Source organism: Bos javanicus, chromosome 2 (genome assembly GCF_032452875.1).
Source record: "Bos javanicus breed banteng chromosome 2, ARS-OSU_banteng_1.0, whole genome shotgun sequence".
In the NCBI taxonomy this organism is placed as follows: Eukaryota; Metazoa; Chordata; class Mammalia; order Artiodactyla; family Bovidae; genus Bos; species Bos javanicus.
Genome location: NC_083869.1, coordinates 89,553,223 through 89,569,609, shown reverse-complemented (window position 1 = coordinate 89,569,609; position 16,387 = coordinate 89,553,223). Strand labels below are relative to the sequence as shown.

Sequence of the window (16,387 nt, the reverse complement as noted above, 5' to 3'; positions counted from 1 at the left end):
GTACACTCTGTACTGCAGCAACATGCAATGGTTTGGTTGTAGAAATGTTAATGTAATTTCTGCTACATCAGAATTCTGTGAAGTTGGGAGTCATAAGGATGAAAAGAGCAATTATTTAATGGTTACACAGTAGATACATCTGACACATAACATACAGTTACCACTAGGTTATCAGCATGGAATTTACAAACAAAAACTAAAAAAAAAAAAAAAAAAAAAAGAAGACTGACCTATATAAACCTAAGTGTAAGGATGGACTTTATTTTTTAAAAAAGTCTTTTGAGGACTACAAATTACAAAGTAAAAGCAGATCACTATGTAGAAACCTAGTGAATACATTTTGCCTGTGCATGAAAGCTTTATCAAAAGTCATTCATTTAACAACTTCACCCCCTTCACAATGGTATCAATTATAATACTCTTCATAAGGTTATATCTTTATTTCAAACTATATTACATGTTATTCCCTCAAGATAAACTTCTAAACACAAATTCTTGGCTCATAAGAATGGCACCTTTGAAAAAGGCAATTCCCACCCAAGTCTCTTGTGGCATTATTCCAAGTTTGTTTCTTTCACCAGTCAAAAAACTTGCAAAGTGTTCACTTTCAACATGAAATCTTTCCAGCAAAAAGCGTGGCCACACTTTGTTTTCTAATGACTACATATAAAGACAGGTAGCAGCAAGAAAAGATGGAAAGTAAACAGGCAGCCATTAAAATAAATGGATCAACTGTATAGAAGAGATATTTGGCTCATGGCAATTAGAAAAACTGGCAACTAGGTTAACAGCCAGATAATTGAGTCATAAATGAACCTGTGAAGAGAATGAAGCTGGTCCACTATGACCAAGTAGGAATACATCATTATCACCTCACTTCACTCTTTACAACAAATACGCTAAGCCAACAGGCAATACTGAGTTATATTTGGAGTCCCAATTAGAACATGCTGATCATTTTTCTTTCAACAATTTTCTGGGTTTAGTACAGTCATTTGCTTTACTCGCACTATTTTCAGTCCTCTCTCATGAATCTAAGTGCAGGGTAAGTGTAAAATACTTTAAATGACAAGGCTTTTTCCAAGGTATATTTGAAAATGGCTTTGTGAAAAGAATATTCATTTGTTTTGTGTGGAAAGAAACAAACTGAATGCAGAAGTTTCTCAATGGGGAAAAGCTTAATTTTTCTCTTCCCACTACCTTTGCCACATACAGTTTCCCAAATACCCCACTTTCAAGTTTGTTCTCCATGGCTTCATTTTAGGGAATGAAAATCAGAGAGCAGACAATTGAGCTCAAGTACATCTGGGGCTAAAAATGCCAAGAAAATGTTAACATGGAAGCAATGGTCCAGATACTCAAGATTCATGTTAATGAATTCAATTACTGTATATGATAGTTTTCATTGATGAGCAGGGCTTTGGGCATATCAAATTATCACACAAATCATTGCCTTCTGAGACATTGGATACTTTTACAGTTTAATTTGCAAACAATTTTTATAACAAATTATTTTTAACCAAATCATATCTTGAAAACTGTTTATATAGAAAACCCAGGGAATAAAGTGAACTGTTCATTGTGGAAGGCCTTAAATTACATTATTACAGTAGAAAATACAGGAGGTAGAAGATAACTGAAAAGACTAATGCAACATCAGATTCAAATCTATAGCTCCTGCAGCTACTTAAAACATGGTTTTAGAAACTAAATCCAACATTTCCAGTAACCATAGAAACAGTTAAAATAAAATTTGCCATGAAAGCCCTTATATCATGCTTGATATAGGGAGGTAGGAAGATGTAAGAACCAGGACACATGAGACATGACATTTTATCTACAACTCCTGTTTGCTTTACTGAGGGTGTAGTTTCAAAATTCAGTCACCTTCTTCAGCTTCAGACTCAGATTCTAGAAAAGGGGAAAAGTGCAATCAAGCATTACATGATATCAGAAAGTAAAAGTTCCATTTATTAACTTTACTTAAAAAATTTTTTATTAATAATGATCTACTCATGAGGAGGATATCAAAAAGTATGCATCTGTGAATCTCAAAATTCATAAATATTTGGACTTCCCTGGTGGCTCAAATGATAAAGAAATCTGCAATGCAGGAAACCCGGGTTCAGTCCCGGGGTTGGGAAGATCCCCTGGAGGGCATGGCAACCCAACTCCAGTATTCTTGCCTGGAGAATTCCATGGACAGAGGAGTCTGGGAGGCTACAACCCATGGGGTTCCAGAGTTGGACATGAGTGATTGACTAATACACACATTCTCAAAATTTTCAATTTTCCTAAGAATTTTAGTATTATGGCCAATTCATCAAAATACCTGAAGTCTAGTTTTCCTCCCCTGCCTTAAAGTAAATGAGTTTTTGGAGGTGTGTCATGAATGAACAAAAATCTGTACTTTAGGTACAAAATGGTATCTGAATGAAAGATGACATGTATAGACATATTCTTGTCCACATTAAAATAAGTTCTCAGGCTTTACCAAACAGACTGCACAAATGAAAAGACTTACCTTCTTCAGCATTTTTGAGCCACTCTACAAACTTTTTCATTTGCTCAAGGAAGACACTCTTCCCCTTGGCAACGTGTGCATCTTTATACCATTTTAGAATGGGTTCTTCACTCAGAACTTCAGCTGTAAAGAAGAGAACAACCTTTACATTTGTGGAGTATTCATACAGTACTTCCATAACTAAGGCAGAGTTAGAAACTCCCTAAGGTGCACATACCTCATTAGCAATTTTGTTTTTATTGAAATGTAGAGGAAAACCAATTATTTTTGTTGCTTACAAAAACAAATCTGTATTCAACACTCAACTAGTTTCTTCAACAAATTTTTTAAAGAAAAGTAGAAAAGATGAAATGAGAACCATATACTAAGAAACTTTTTATCAACTTGTAGAGTGATTCTCTCAACCAAAGGCAACCTGATCCCCTGGGGACATCAGACAATGTGTACAGACGCTGCTGGTTGTTGCACTGGGGAGATGTGCTACTGGTGCCTGCTGGCTGATGCCAGGGATGCTGATAAACACTCTATAATGCACGGGACAGCCATCTACAAAACAGCTTTCTGGCCCAAAACAGTAGTGTCAAGGCTGAGAAATCTTGTGATAAATGATTAGGGATATTTGATAGATAATTAAAAAGATTATTTTACGTGTGGTACTGTGATTTTACTTAAAAGTCCAGTGTTTTATCGATAGAATTAAAAGTTATTTATTAACTTTTCCAGAATTTTAAATGAGGATTTTAAAGACTTACTTCTAAATCTGGAGGAAGTAAGTGGAGGTATAGATACTTTAAGGAAACCTAACCACAAGTTGATAATCACCAAAGCACAGGGTGCTAAAAAAAAAAAAAAAATCTGGGGATGCAGGTGGGCCTCTAGGTTTAAAATATGGGAACCAAGAAAATCATTTGTCTGGGGAAGAGGACTGCAGCAGGTGAAGTCTGAGGCTCATCAAGAAGGCTTTAGAGATGTTTTAATGATAATGCACTAAAAATGTATCCAATTATTTCAGACAACTCAGCCCTATGATTAGAGTGAAATACTTTAGGGTGCTGATGTTCAGAGAACTATTCATTAGAATTATTGAGTTTTCTAGGTTTTGCAATAAACATATTAACAAAATTCAAAATTTAAATTACCTTTATAAAAAAGCACCACTATTTTCTGGAAGGCTTTCATGAAATGAATGTTGTCATAGCAGTACTCCTGAATCTTCAGTAACAGAGTCAGCTCAGACTGACCTTGAGTTGTAAAGGCAGCAAGTAGAGGGCTGTATTGCTTTTAAAGGGAAAAGAGAAAAGATTTAGTCATTCAGTACAATGGATTTGTACTGAATGTACTGAATTTGTACATTCAGTACAAACTCCTAAAAGACCACAACTCATCTTTTACAATCACTATATATTCTATTAGTGGAAGTTTTTTGTTTTGTTTTGTTTTAAAAAGGCAGAAAAATCTCTTAAGCATTTAAATCAAAGAGGCAATACTAAACCAAGGATTCCAGATAACTGCAACTACAATCTTATTATTTTAAAGGGAAAAAAGAGAGAATCCTCCTATTTTTCAATATTCTTTCAAAAGCAAACACCAAATTACAGGTTTAAGCCACTTTTAAACATGTATTTGTTTTTATCCTGTGAGCAACAGAAAGCCCAAGTTAAGACTTTTTAAAAGGTTATCACCAATATTTAATGTTATTTGTCTACTTACTGGTGGTTTACCCCCAGAAACCATAGGATATGATAAATCCTTTTGGAAAAGTTCAGACAGTGCACTTATCCCCACTTACAAAAATAATGTTTTATCAGGCACAATTCTAATACCTTCAAGTGCTTGATGGCTTGCTCTGCTACAAGCTCCTCTTTTTTGTTCCATTCCACAGTGCTCATTACGCTGGACCACACTATTCCAATGACAACGGGTTCTGGGATGTTGTTTTTTTTCATTTCTTCCTTGACATACAAAATTATCTGCAAAGAATCCAAATTTCGTACAGAAATAAGTATAATATTTAGTATAGAACTAAGTTTGATACTATACGTATCAAACTTACAAAAAGCATAAGACCTTTCCATGCAACTAGCAAAGACCAGGAGACCACATACAACCACATAACTTTTAAAACTGGAAGGTATAGACTTCTACTTCTAAACCTTATGTTACACATAAGCACACTGCCTAAGAAAAGCCCATGATGGAAACAGAAAGGTCTGTCTATTGGCCTGCACCCTACAAAATCCCCAACTATTTGGATTTTGGGGCACATGTTAGGCACCAAATATGAAAAAGACTGAGGCAAAGCCCCAGCATAACATTCTACAGCTATTATTAAAACTCACCCTGGTGAAATACTTACATCCTTAAATGGATCACCACGGGACATCTGTTCTTGAAGTTCTTTCTGGAGTTCCTTACGAGCTCCTATGGTTTGCTGATTCCGAACATATTCTGAAAGCTCTTTCAAGCCTGCCTCAGTAAAATACTTTGTGAAGTGTTCAACGCTTTGTTTATTGGCAGGAAAAAGTTCCTGAAATGAGAATTTAATCTGGTTAAATGGTCTTCAAATCATTCAAAAAACACTTTCCCTCTTCTCACAGATTAAAAATGGGAAAGCTGCCGATCACATTTTCCTTAAGTGTTGTCAAGAAAGTGAAGAATGAAAAGTCACAAACCATCAGTCTGTTATCCATGCTCACTTTCCGAAGACTTGCAGCTACTGCATTGATATCTTTTTCATTTATCCATGATTTAAAGAGCTTTACAGCAAAAGCTGCTGAAACCCCTGTAGAAAAACAGAGCTTATTTAACAGAAGTACCTTCATGGATTTCAATGACTTTGTCTCCCCATGTCCTCTCTCTGAAGGTCCAGCACACAGGATTATTCACTTTATCCCCAAACCTACCCCTAAACCTCCCTCTGCCACTGTTTACCAACCCATTCCAATTCCTCTACTCTACCACTTGTTAGTTGTGTACTGTTAGTCAAGTTAGATTTTTATGATGTGTAAAATAAGAGTGACGATTCTTACATTTGACAGGGTTGTTCTGAGAATTACATTAAGGCATGTTAAATACTCAGTAATCAAAGCAGTAAAAAAAAAATTAGCTTTTAAGTTACTGTACAGAACAATTTAACTATGGAAATCATAAAAGGGAACTTGTTTTTCTTTTCAGCTTGCCATTCCCCCATTTCTCTATTCAAAATGTTCCCAAGTGTCCCAATTGGAATTAATCTCTCTGGGTTTCCACAGCATTTTTTTTTTTACTTTACAATCAATCACATTTTGTCTAGACCCTGGATATTTGGTGTGTGTCTAAATGCTAAACTTATACATTAAATGACTGAAATGAAATGAACCAATTAAATTCAAGGATACTAGTTAAAAAAACTATCACTATCACAAGTCGAACCTATACAAACTATATCCTAACTTTTATATCAGTTCATCTTTTATGCTCTTATCTACACCACTCTCAGCCAACTAGAGATTATCCATTTATGAAAGGTTGATTACCTTCTTTAACCAAATTCTCATTGTAAAGGCTATTAAGAATGGATGCATTAAGTGTTCCATTAGCCAGAAGAACACCAGTCAACATAGCCAGCTTGTTCCTTTCCGACTCTGAAAAACCCTTTAAGAACAGCAGCAGCTATAAAAGTAAATAGTCAAGGGTTAAAAGAAAGAGCAACTGTATTATATAAAGAGAAGCAGTAAAGCATATTATATTGGTTAAAACTATGGGCTCTGAGGTCTAACCACTCAAGTTTATATCTGTTATAATACTGAATAATCTTAGGCAAGTCACTTAACCTCTGGCGCAGTCTCATCTCGTTCATGTATTTTACACATGTAAATGTGTAAAATAAAACTTGCTACACAGGGCTTTTGAGAGTATTGAATGAGTTAAAATTAACTTTACCAAATTTTCTGTGCACTGATATGTACACTATCTGACTCTGACAGCAAGCATGGTAAATTTCTCTTTGTCAAGGTATTTAGCTCTGATCTGTTACTCTGACTTCTGAACAAACTCCACTTGGATTTTTACCCCTTTGCCACTTGTTTGAACACAGAACTAAGAAACAGTGTACAGCAAATTAAACTACATGATATACTCCAAACTTCATTTCAAAGACAGCCCACCTAAATATCTAAAATTATCTCAAATCCATGGCAGAATTAGGATTTAACATCCCCTTCTTTGGCCCCCAACCTTTTGTTTTCCACAAAGGATATTGCTGCTCATACCTTTTTAACTTCATCTTCAAAACCTTTCTCCAGGTATTTGTAGCGCCTGATTAACTTGTTAAAAACCTATAAGAATTAATGAAGGAACTGAATAACTTCATATGTAGAAATGTCAGATACCCAAAAGATCTAAATCAGGGAAACTAAGACCTCTCCACAGTATCTCTAGAACAGCAAAGAAATGAGCCTTTCATTAGATGTTTAATCAGCTTAGGAAGTCTTGTCCTTTCCAAAATCCTACAATATACCAATAATGTTAACACTTTAATCACCAGCCCCAATAGACTTTTATTGCCAAAGTATCAAAGCACAAATTAATTACTGCTCAAATACAAGTCATTTACCTATCTGTAGGATATTAACAGATGATCATAAAATATAGTTCTACTTTCTGAATGACAAAGACAACAACCCTTAGGTTAGATATACTTGTATGAACTTTCAAATGAGATTTTGACTGATAAAGAAGCTAATCTGCCTATAACTCATTCAACTTTAAAAAGCTATATGTAGAGTAATTTAATGATGGAAATCATGATAGGGAACTGATTTTCCTTTTTCAGCTTGACTTTTTTCCTTAAAAAAAAAAAAATGAATTAATTCTAGAAAAACAAACAAGAAAAGGAAAAGTTAATTCAATTTTTTTCCTATTTTTTTTTCTTCAATGCATTTTTAAGTTTCCAAATCATACTGTACACCAAGAACACCTCTAAACTTTCAGCTCAAATTCCTTCAACCTTCTACCACCAACCTCTTAAAAGCAGACTATTCCTTAAACATTAGCCAAATGGATAACAGCTAACTGAATTATGTAAAGTTTAATTTACCTGAGCAAATGCTTGCATGGTCTCTAGGTCTTCTTGTGCTGCAAACACACAGACATCTGTACGCATCATGTCATCTGCCAGTGTACCACCTGGGGCTAAAGTATATTTCACAAAAAAAAATTGCAATGACATTCATTTAAAATTAATAATTATTTCAACCTTTCTTTCTGATTTCACAGTTCCACCACTGAGCAACTGTTTGACTACATGCAAGCTATGGAAGACTCTCTAAGCCTCCATTCTTCATGTACATAAATAACAGTTCTCATTCCAGCAGGCTGGTATGAGGTTCAATACAATGTTACTGTGAAAACATTTTGGAATATTTTAGGGAGCCATGGAAATGACATTACCAGCATCAACTGAGGATATATAACTAAGTAGCACATTCTGTTAAGATATCCTGAGCTGCTGAGAGTGAAGGCAGGAGTAAATTAGCAGGGCTATGAGTAGAAATATAATGTGAGCCACATAATGTAATTCTAAATCTCCTAGCAGCCATATTAAAAATAAGAAGTGAAATTAATTTTGATATACTTTAACCCAACACATCAAAAATATTAACACTTTAGTATTCAAAGTATTATTGAGATGTCTTATTCTATTTAACATTGTCTTCAAAATCCAATGTGTACTCTCAATTTGTACTCGGCACATTCTAAGTGATTGATAATTAGCTAGTGACTAATACATAGAAGAATGCAGAATTAGGCTTCAGTTACTTGTTGTTCAATTGCTAGGCTGTGTCCAACTCTGCCACCCTATGGACTCAGGTATAGTACTGTCCTGAATTGACTCCAGGACTCTAGTGGACACCAAAATCTGTCAGTACTCAAGTCCCTTATATAAAAGGGAATGTGTGTGCTTAGTCACTCAGTTGTGTCCGACTCTTTGTGAACCAACCGACTGTAACCCACCAGGCTCCTTTGTCCCTGGGGATCCTCCAGGCCAGAATATTGGAGTGGGTTGCCATGCCCTCCTCCAGAGGATCTTCCCAACCCAAGGATAAAACCCAGGTCTCCTGCATTGCAGGCAGATTCCTTACTACCTGAGCCACCAGGGAAGCCCATGAATACTGGAGTGGGTAGCCTATCCCTTCTCCAGGGGATCTCCCCAACCCAGGAATTGAACCAGCGTTACCAGGGGCATAGTATTTGTATACAACCTGCATTTATCCTTCTGTATATTTTAACGGTCTCTAGGTTGTACGTAATATCAAATACAATGTAAATGCTAAAAAATAGTTGCTGGATACAGAAAATGCAAGTTTTACTTTTTGGAACTTTCTGTTCCTCCCCTCCCTGGAAAATTTTTGATCCACAGTTGGGTTGAATCCATGGATGTGGAACTTTGGATATGGAGGCTTGTCTGTATGAAGTATTTGGTAAGACAGAACAAGAGATACAGATTTCTTCATTAACTCAGAGTATGCAAACACGAGTTGGAAAAATCACTGATGACAGATGTTTTGGGACTTATGTATCAGACTGAAAAGTCTTCTCCAAATGTTATGGTTCTGTCATGGGTTTCAAATATAAAGCTATACAGAGCAAGGCGATCTGCAAATTTACTATAATTTGAGAAGGGAAAAAAAAGTGAAAATCCATAGGGGGTAAAAAAAAGAAAACAAACAGAAACAAAGCCATCCTGATTTGATATGTCTGTCAAACAGTTCATATGCTGGGTTTTACATAATCCCCATACAACACACTTCTCATAAGACCCGGACACTTACCCAGCATTCCGCCAGCCACCAGGATGTCAAAGAGTGTTTCTGCATATCGTCGGTAATCAAGTTTTGCTCCAGAAGCATCAAGAAACTTTGCTACTGCTTCCAAATCAGTACCAGTTTCAGTTAAGCCTTGAATAATGCAGTCTTGAAACTGAGTAGGGTCAAACCTCTCTTTTTCATCTGGAGGGAAAACCCCAAAACATTTAAGTTTTAAAAGGGCATGAAACCACTGCCCTATGAAGCTGTAACTACTGAGTAAGTTAACCACATTCATTACAATTTCACTTATTTCAATACCTGGAAAAAACAAACGCTACTTAATTGCCTAAGACCTGTAACACAAGCAAACACAACAGGGGACTAAATATACATCCTTTGCAAGTTGCACCTCTACGAGTGCAAGACAGGACTGCCTATCACAAGAAGTGTATGGCTTTTCTCTATTTTTTCACACAGGTCTCCTAAGTGACCTAAATGAGCTGGTGTGTTCCTACTGCTAGGAGACAATTTCCACCTGGAATGTGTCAAATTCAAGATATCTTCTATACCTCAGGTAAACTTTATTCCTGAGTGAAATTTTGTCTAAGTACTGACACCTCTTGATTTTCTTTAAATGACCATAACACTTTCTACTTAAAAAAAAAATCACTCTAATACTTATTAAGGTAATTTCTAGAAAGTACATTTTTTGAGTATCCAATACATGACATGCAGCAGTTATGAGTAGGGGCTCTGGATTTAAACTGCCTGATTTAAACTGAGATCAGCACTTAGCTATCTGAAGTTGAGCAACTTAGTGCATTCTTCATGTCTGAATGTTCCTGAGGTAAATGGTGATTAAGAGTAGGATCCATCTCATGAAGTTGTTCTGAATATTAAACGACATAAATAAAATAGAAAGCACACTAAGCAGTGCCTTGGGTATATACCTAGCCTTTACTGTGCTGCTGTTACACACTCCAGGGTAGGGTTTGATTTCCCTATCTAGGTTAGATGATGTCTTAATTTCTACATAGCACCAGAGTGACCAAAGTTTGCCTAGGACTTTTCTTGTTTCAACACTGAAAGGCTTATGTCCTGGGAACTCTATTCAGTCCCAGGCAAATCAGGATCCAATTATCAAGAACTAAGAGACCATGAGTAATCTCAATCTGCAACTGGGAAAGTGACATATCTTCCTGATACTAACAACAATATTAAAACTACTTGATAATGTATTATACCAGATAACATATACAGGCTTTTCCATTATAGAATTGTTCTGGTTCCCAACTATTCTTCCTCTTGAGAAAATTTACTGGCCTAAAACTTAATGAATCTTCAAAGACTAGAATCAAAACACTCCTTGTTCCCTGCTGTAAGGTGGCAGGCTACAATTAGAAATTAGAAGATTATTTAATATACATCTCAAAGTGTCTGCCACTCAGGGTTGAAAAACATAATTTATAACCAGTAGCCAACCCAGTTCTTTATTTCCTAAAAGTTTCCTGTAAGATAAGGTCAATATGTACTTTTGAGCAATAACATTGAAAAGTTTAGGGGTAAAACATTAAAGCTAATAAAAAATATATCTGAGACCACATCTCATTTAACTTTATATCATGAGTTGCTACAGTATTCAATATTCCCCAAAGTATATAATAAAACACAAGTAGTTAATGCAATTCTTGTGCTTTAAAACAAAAACCTAAGTCTGTGAGGAAATAGTTTCAAAAGACAGTGCAATGTGAACTCTGTTCCATAATTAACTTCCATGGGTTAAAGTCTGATTTTTCTCTCACAAATGTTCACATAGCTTGGATGAAACTAGTAATCACATTAGGAGTTCTCCTTTTATAAACTGACTTTTTCTCTCAACCAAAATCTTGCTTAAATGAAATTTAGCGAGTGAAAATGAAGCCCTGAAGTCCATACTTTTTTTTTCTGTTTAGAGTCACTATATGTTCACAATAAAGACCATTCACTAGCTTGCTTAGATCTATGTTGATATCACAAATCTTAAAAGCAGAAGAAACAGTAAAGATATCTGACATGGCAGTCAACTACAAATTCAAGCTCCGTTCTGGCACTTTCTCTTTAAGTTTTAATACTAAGCAATAGCCTGCCAGAGGAACCAAAATATAAGTTATTCTGGAGGTCTGCAGAGAAGATATTAAAATATAAATATTTACCTCTTTTTCTGGTTTTAAAACGCTGGCCTGATAGCGTTGGCTTTTGCTGCTTTTGATTATTCATAAAAGACACCCTAAAGGGGGAAAATAAGGCCTTAAAAATATCAGTGCCATAACATCCATTTTAAAAACAAAGCATCAAACCTTGGCCTAGTCACGGATAAACTACATAGAACATACACTTTCAGCCTAGCAGTAGACCTGGGAAGGCATAAAGAATTACCTTTGCTTGATTAAATGTAAGTTCAAAACCTGCATTTCTCTCTACAATTTAAAGATGAAATGTGAAGGCCACTTTTAAATGACTTCACAGCGCCACTGCGACTAGTGGCAAATCACCCATCATAAGCACAGTCTCCTCCTCGTTCCTGTTTAAATTCGCCTTCATCTTCCACTACTCTGAGCACCACAGAGGGCTAACAGAAACGACCACCGTAATTAGCAGGTATCCAAAACATGTATGTCAATTTAAAGACGCTATCAGAAGGCTAATCCCTTCATCCGAGGGCAGCACCACCCTACCCTCAAGTCGTGCCCGGGACCGTAGCGGTGGCTTGCACCACTCCAGCCGGCAAAAGGTGGCTGAGAGCGGGCCTAGCCTCCTCCACCCCATACCTTACAAGGCAAGCCTCCTGCCGGGGCACGTGTCTCCCCATTCAACCCTTCCCGGGCCTCCAGCCCAGCGACGGATAATCCACCCCCGCCCAAGGGCTGCTCCTCGCCCGCAGCCCCTTCTCCACTGACCCCGTGGTCGGCGGTGGCGGCCGCCGCAACGAGCGGACCAAAGGCGCCGAGGCGCTTCGCGCCGGGGGCCCCGCCGCCCCGTACATCCGCCCGCCCTCCAGCGAAAGCAGCGGCGGTGGAGGCGGCCGCAGTGGTGGTGGCGGCCCCGCCGCCCCGCCCGCCGGAACCCCCACGCGTACATCACCCAACAGAGGCCGCGGCGGCTTTGTTACCCAGGCCGGGCAGGGCTGGACGAGGGCCTCCCTCGCCCACTGCCTCCGTCGGTAGAGCCGCGGGGCACACCCGCGCCCCGCGTTCCGGCCCGGGCAGCCGCCTCTCGACCTCCCCGCTGAAGCAGCCGCTCCGACCCCCGAATCCAAGCTCGAGATCTGGTCCGGCTTCATGCGGCGGCCTCCGCCCGGGCCCATCCAAATCCGGCCGCACAGGACCCACCGGCTCCCTCACCCTCTACCCAGCGACGAGGGGCCGCAATCTCGGCCCGAGATGAGGAAGCCCAGCGACTCACCGAATTTAAGGCGATGAGAAAAGAGCCAGAAACCCCGGAGGTGGCAGCAACTGCGGCGGTGTCTCCTCTGCTACCGGAACTAACGCCAGGAGGAGGAGGAGGAAAGAGGTGCCACCCCCGCCCCGGCCGGTCTCCTATCGCGAGATTTCTTCCCCCGGTGCCCTACCCACCCTTCTCCACCCCTCGTGGATCACCGCTCAGCGGCCTAGGGTGGGAAAGGAAGCGAACGTGATTTTCAAAGATTCTTTATTCTTTTATTGGGTTCCCGATTTCCCGGACTTAGACTAGACTAGCCCATCTTTCTTCCACCGCCGTGTCCTCCGGCCTCTTAGTTAGCACCTGGAGGGGGTTGGGAGAACAAATATCCCCCACCACCCCCGCCGGTGCCGAGGAAGTTGGATACGTCCGTCCCCAGTCCCTTCCGCACCGACCCTTCCACCCACTCCCCCTCCCACACCCTCCCCCTGCGCCGGAAGTTGAAGCCGGAAGTCTGGGGACGCCCAGGACGTTCGTGGGTAGGAGCGGAGTTTAGTGAGGAGGTTTTTTCTGTCCTCTTCTCCGACTGAAGTTGGAAAGAGCTTGCACAGGCTAAGTCCGAAGCGGGGCAACGTTGCTCCGCGATGGTGGCTGGGTGGGGTCGTGTACTACCACTGCTAGGAGCGAGGAAAATCCAGGTAGGGATCAGAAGGAAGTTTGGTCCTCCGACTGCGGCCGCCATCCTTGCAGTGGTCTCCGTGGTTCCCTCCTGAGTATGATGCGCTGGAGGATTTGTTAAAACGCACTGCTGAGACTCACCTGAATCCCATCGGTGTGGAACCCAAGAATGTGCATTTCTAACAAGTTCCTTTTGATGCTTAATGCTGTCAGTCAAGGGACCATAAAGAAAGCTCAGCGCCTAAGAACTGATGCTTTTGAACTGTGTCCAGGTTTCTAACATCCACAGTGCTTTTTGCACACACTATCGAATTAGAGGATGTGTCATCAGAGAGCTGGGGAACAGTAAGATAGTGTGTGCGAAAAGCACTGTGGCAGTTACAAACCTGGACAAATAGGGACGCACAGTGTCTTCAGGATATAGGTTTTATTTTTACTCCGTTTGTGCACTAGTTGTTTGCCTCTTCATCTGCTTCCTTAGTCTCCTACCAGTTCAGTTCAGTTGCTCAGTCCTGTCCAACTCTGTGACCCCATGGACTGCAGCATAGCATTGCCAGGCCTCCCTGTCCATCACCAGCTCCGAGAGCTTGCTCAGACTCATGTCCATCCAGTCGGTGATGCCATCCAACCATCTCATCCTCTGTCGTCCGCTTCTCGTGTCTTCAATCTTTCCCAGTATCAGGGTCTTTTCCACTGAGTCAATTCTTTGCATCAGGTGGCCAAAATATTGGAGCTTCAGTATCAGTCAGTGAATATTCAGGACTGATTTCCTTTAGGATGCACTGGTTGGATCTCCTTGCAGTTCAAGGGACTCTCAAGTCTTCTGCAACACCACAGTTCAAAAGCATCAGTTCCTCACCACTGAGCTTTCTTTATGGTCCATCTCTCACATCTGAACATGACTACTGGGAAAACTATAGTTTTGACCAGCCAGACCTTCGTTGGCAAATTGATGTCTCTGCTTTTTAATCTGCTCTCTAGGTTGGTCATAGCTTTTCTTTCAAGGAGCCAAGTGTCTTTTAATTTCATGGTTACAGTCACCATCTGCAGTGATTTTGGAGCCCAAGAAAATAGTCGGTCACTGTTTCCATTGTTTCCCACCTATTTGCCATGAAGTGATGATCTTAGTTTTTTGAATGTTCAGTTTTAAGCCAGCTTTTTCACTGTCCTTTCACTTTCATCAAGAGGCTCTTTAGTTCCTCTTCACTTTCTGCCATAAGGGTTGTGTCATCTTCGTATCTGAGGTTATTGAAATTTCTCCGGGCAATCTTGATTCCAGCTTGTGCTTCATCCAACCTGGTATTTTGCATGATGTACTCTGCATATAGGTTAAACAAGCAGGGTGACAATATACAGCCTTGATGTACTCCTTTCCCAATTTGAAACCAGTCTGTTGTTCCATGTCTGGTTCTACCTGTTGCTTCTTGGCCTGCATACAGATTTCTCAGGAGGCAGGTCAGGTGGTCTGGTATTCCCAACTCATGAAGAATTTTCAAGTTTGTTGTGATCCACAGTGACAAAGGCTTTGGTGTAGTTAATGAAGCAGGAATAGATATTTTTTTTGGAACTCTTTTGCTTTTACGATGATCCAGGGAATGTTGACAGTCTGATCTCTGGTTCCTCTGCCTTTTCTAAATCCAGCTTGAACATATGGAAGTTCTTGGTTCACGTACTGTTGAATCCTACCTTGAAGAATTTTGAGCATTACTTTGCTTGCGTGTGAGATGAGTGCAATTGTACAGTAGTTTGAACATTCTTTGGCATTGCCTTTCTCTGGGATTGGAATGAAAACTGACCTTTGGTCCTGTGGCCACTGCTGAGTTTTCCAAATTTGCTGGCATACTGAATGCAGCACTTTCACAGCATCATCTTTTAGGATTTGAAATAAAGTGAAGTCGCTCAGTCATGTCCAACTCTTTGCGACCCCGTGGACTGTAGCCCACCAGACTCCTCTGTCTATGGGATTCTCCAGGCAAGAATACTGGAGTGGGTTGCCATGCCCTCCTCCAGGGGATCTTCCCCACCCAGGGATCGAACTCAGGTCTCCTGCATTGCAGGCAGACAGTTTATACTCTGAGCCACCAGAGAAGCCCCAAGCTCAACTGGAATTCCATCCACTAACTTTGTAGTGATGTTTCCTAAGGCCCACTTGACTTTGGACTCCAGGATGTCTGGCTGTAGATGGGTGATCACACCATCATGGTTACCCGGGTCATGAAGATCTTTTTTGTGTAGTTCTTCTGTGTATTCTTGCCACCTCTGTTAGGTCCATACCATTTCTGTCCTTTGTTGTGTCCCATCTTTGCATGAAATGTCTCCTGGGTATCTCTAATTTTCTTGAAGAGATCTCTAGTCTTTCCCATTCCATTGTGTTCCTCTATATCTTTGCACTAATCACTCAGGAAAGTTTTCTTATCTCTCCTTGCTGTTCTTTGGAACTCCACATTCTGATGGGTGTATCTTTCCTTTTCTCCTTTGCCTTTATCTTCTCTTCTTTTCTCAGCTATTTGTAAGGCCTCCTCAGACAACCATTTTGCCTTTTTTGCATTTCTTTTTCTTGGAGATGGTCTTGATCACTCAAAAAACAGTTTGTCCCTAAAATCACCTGTCTTGGATCCTACTTATTTTCCTTATCAAGCAGACTAAATTTTGGTAAATTAATCTGTTTTGGCTGATTTATTTTTCCTTAACAATCTGACCTTTGCCCCATGCCCCTTCCAACTTCATGGAAAATTACTTTTTTCAGGGTTCTTTCTCTAAATTATTGCCAAATACAGTGGTTCTTTCAATCTTGAGAATTTAAGGTGTTACCTGTCTCCTTAAAACCTCACTGCAATTATGACTGACTTGTATTGTTGTATGGCAGAAACCAACAGAATATTGTAAAAATTAAAAAACAAAAAAACAATTTCCCTCCAGCCCTCCTGGTTACCTCTGCATGCTCCTTTGTATTTGCTCGTTCATCTTTTTTGTGGTCACA

The 16,387-nt window shown here is 39.8% G+C and overlaps 1 protein-coding gene across 3 annotated transcripts; it reads right to left on the bottom strand.

Moving 5' to 3' along the window:
* Positions 1 to 241: 241 nt before the first annotated feature.
* On the bottom strand, positions 242 to 12,868 carry BZW1 (basic leucine zipper and W2 domains 1). 3 transcript variants are annotated; one of them, XM_061381284.1, is made up of 12 exons: positions 12,754 to 12,868; positions 11,505 to 11,578; positions 9,337 to 9,513; positions 7,602 to 7,696; positions 6,775 to 6,840; positions 6,040 to 6,175; positions 5,197 to 5,306; positions 4,881 to 5,051; positions 4,348 to 4,494; positions 3,664 to 3,802; positions 2,525 to 2,647; positions 242 to 1,911 (listed from the first exon to the last, which is right to left on the bottom strand). In XM_061381284.1, exons 2-12 carry the CDS (start codon positions 11,566 to 11,568, stop codon positions 1,880 to 1,882), a joined length of 1,260 nt encoding a protein of 419 aa, XP_061237268.1. In that variant the 5' UTR covers positions 11,569 to 11,578; positions 12,754 to 12,868; the 3' UTR covers positions 242 to 1,879. The 3 variants fall into 3 exon arrangements, with proteins under 3 accessions (XP_061237268.1, XP_061237257.1, XP_061237279.1); XM_061381273.1 differs by lacking the exon at positions 12,754 to 12,868 and adding an exon at positions 12,249 to 12,381; XM_061381295.1 differs by lacking the exons at positions 7,602 to 7,696; positions 11,505 to 11,578; positions 12,754 to 12,868 and having other exon boundaries at positions 9,331 to 9,414.
* Positions 12,869 to 16,387: the final 3,519 nt, after the last annotated feature.

Excerpts from the sequence above, each read along its gene's own strand:
- BZW1 (XM_061381273.1), bottom strand. The coding sequence starts at position 12,334 with ATGTACGGGGCGGCGGGGCCCCCGGCGCGAAGCGCCTCGGCGCCTTTG. Across the intron at positions 11,579-12,248 it reads CCGCCACCGCCGACCACGGG|GGTGTCTTTTATGAATAATC; the intron begins GTCAGTGGAGAA and ends TTCCCCCTTTAG. Across the intron at positions 1,912-2,524 it reads GCTCAAAAATGCTGAAGAAG|AATCTGAGTCTGAAGCTGAA; the intron begins GTAAGTCTTTTC and ends CCCCTTTTCTAG.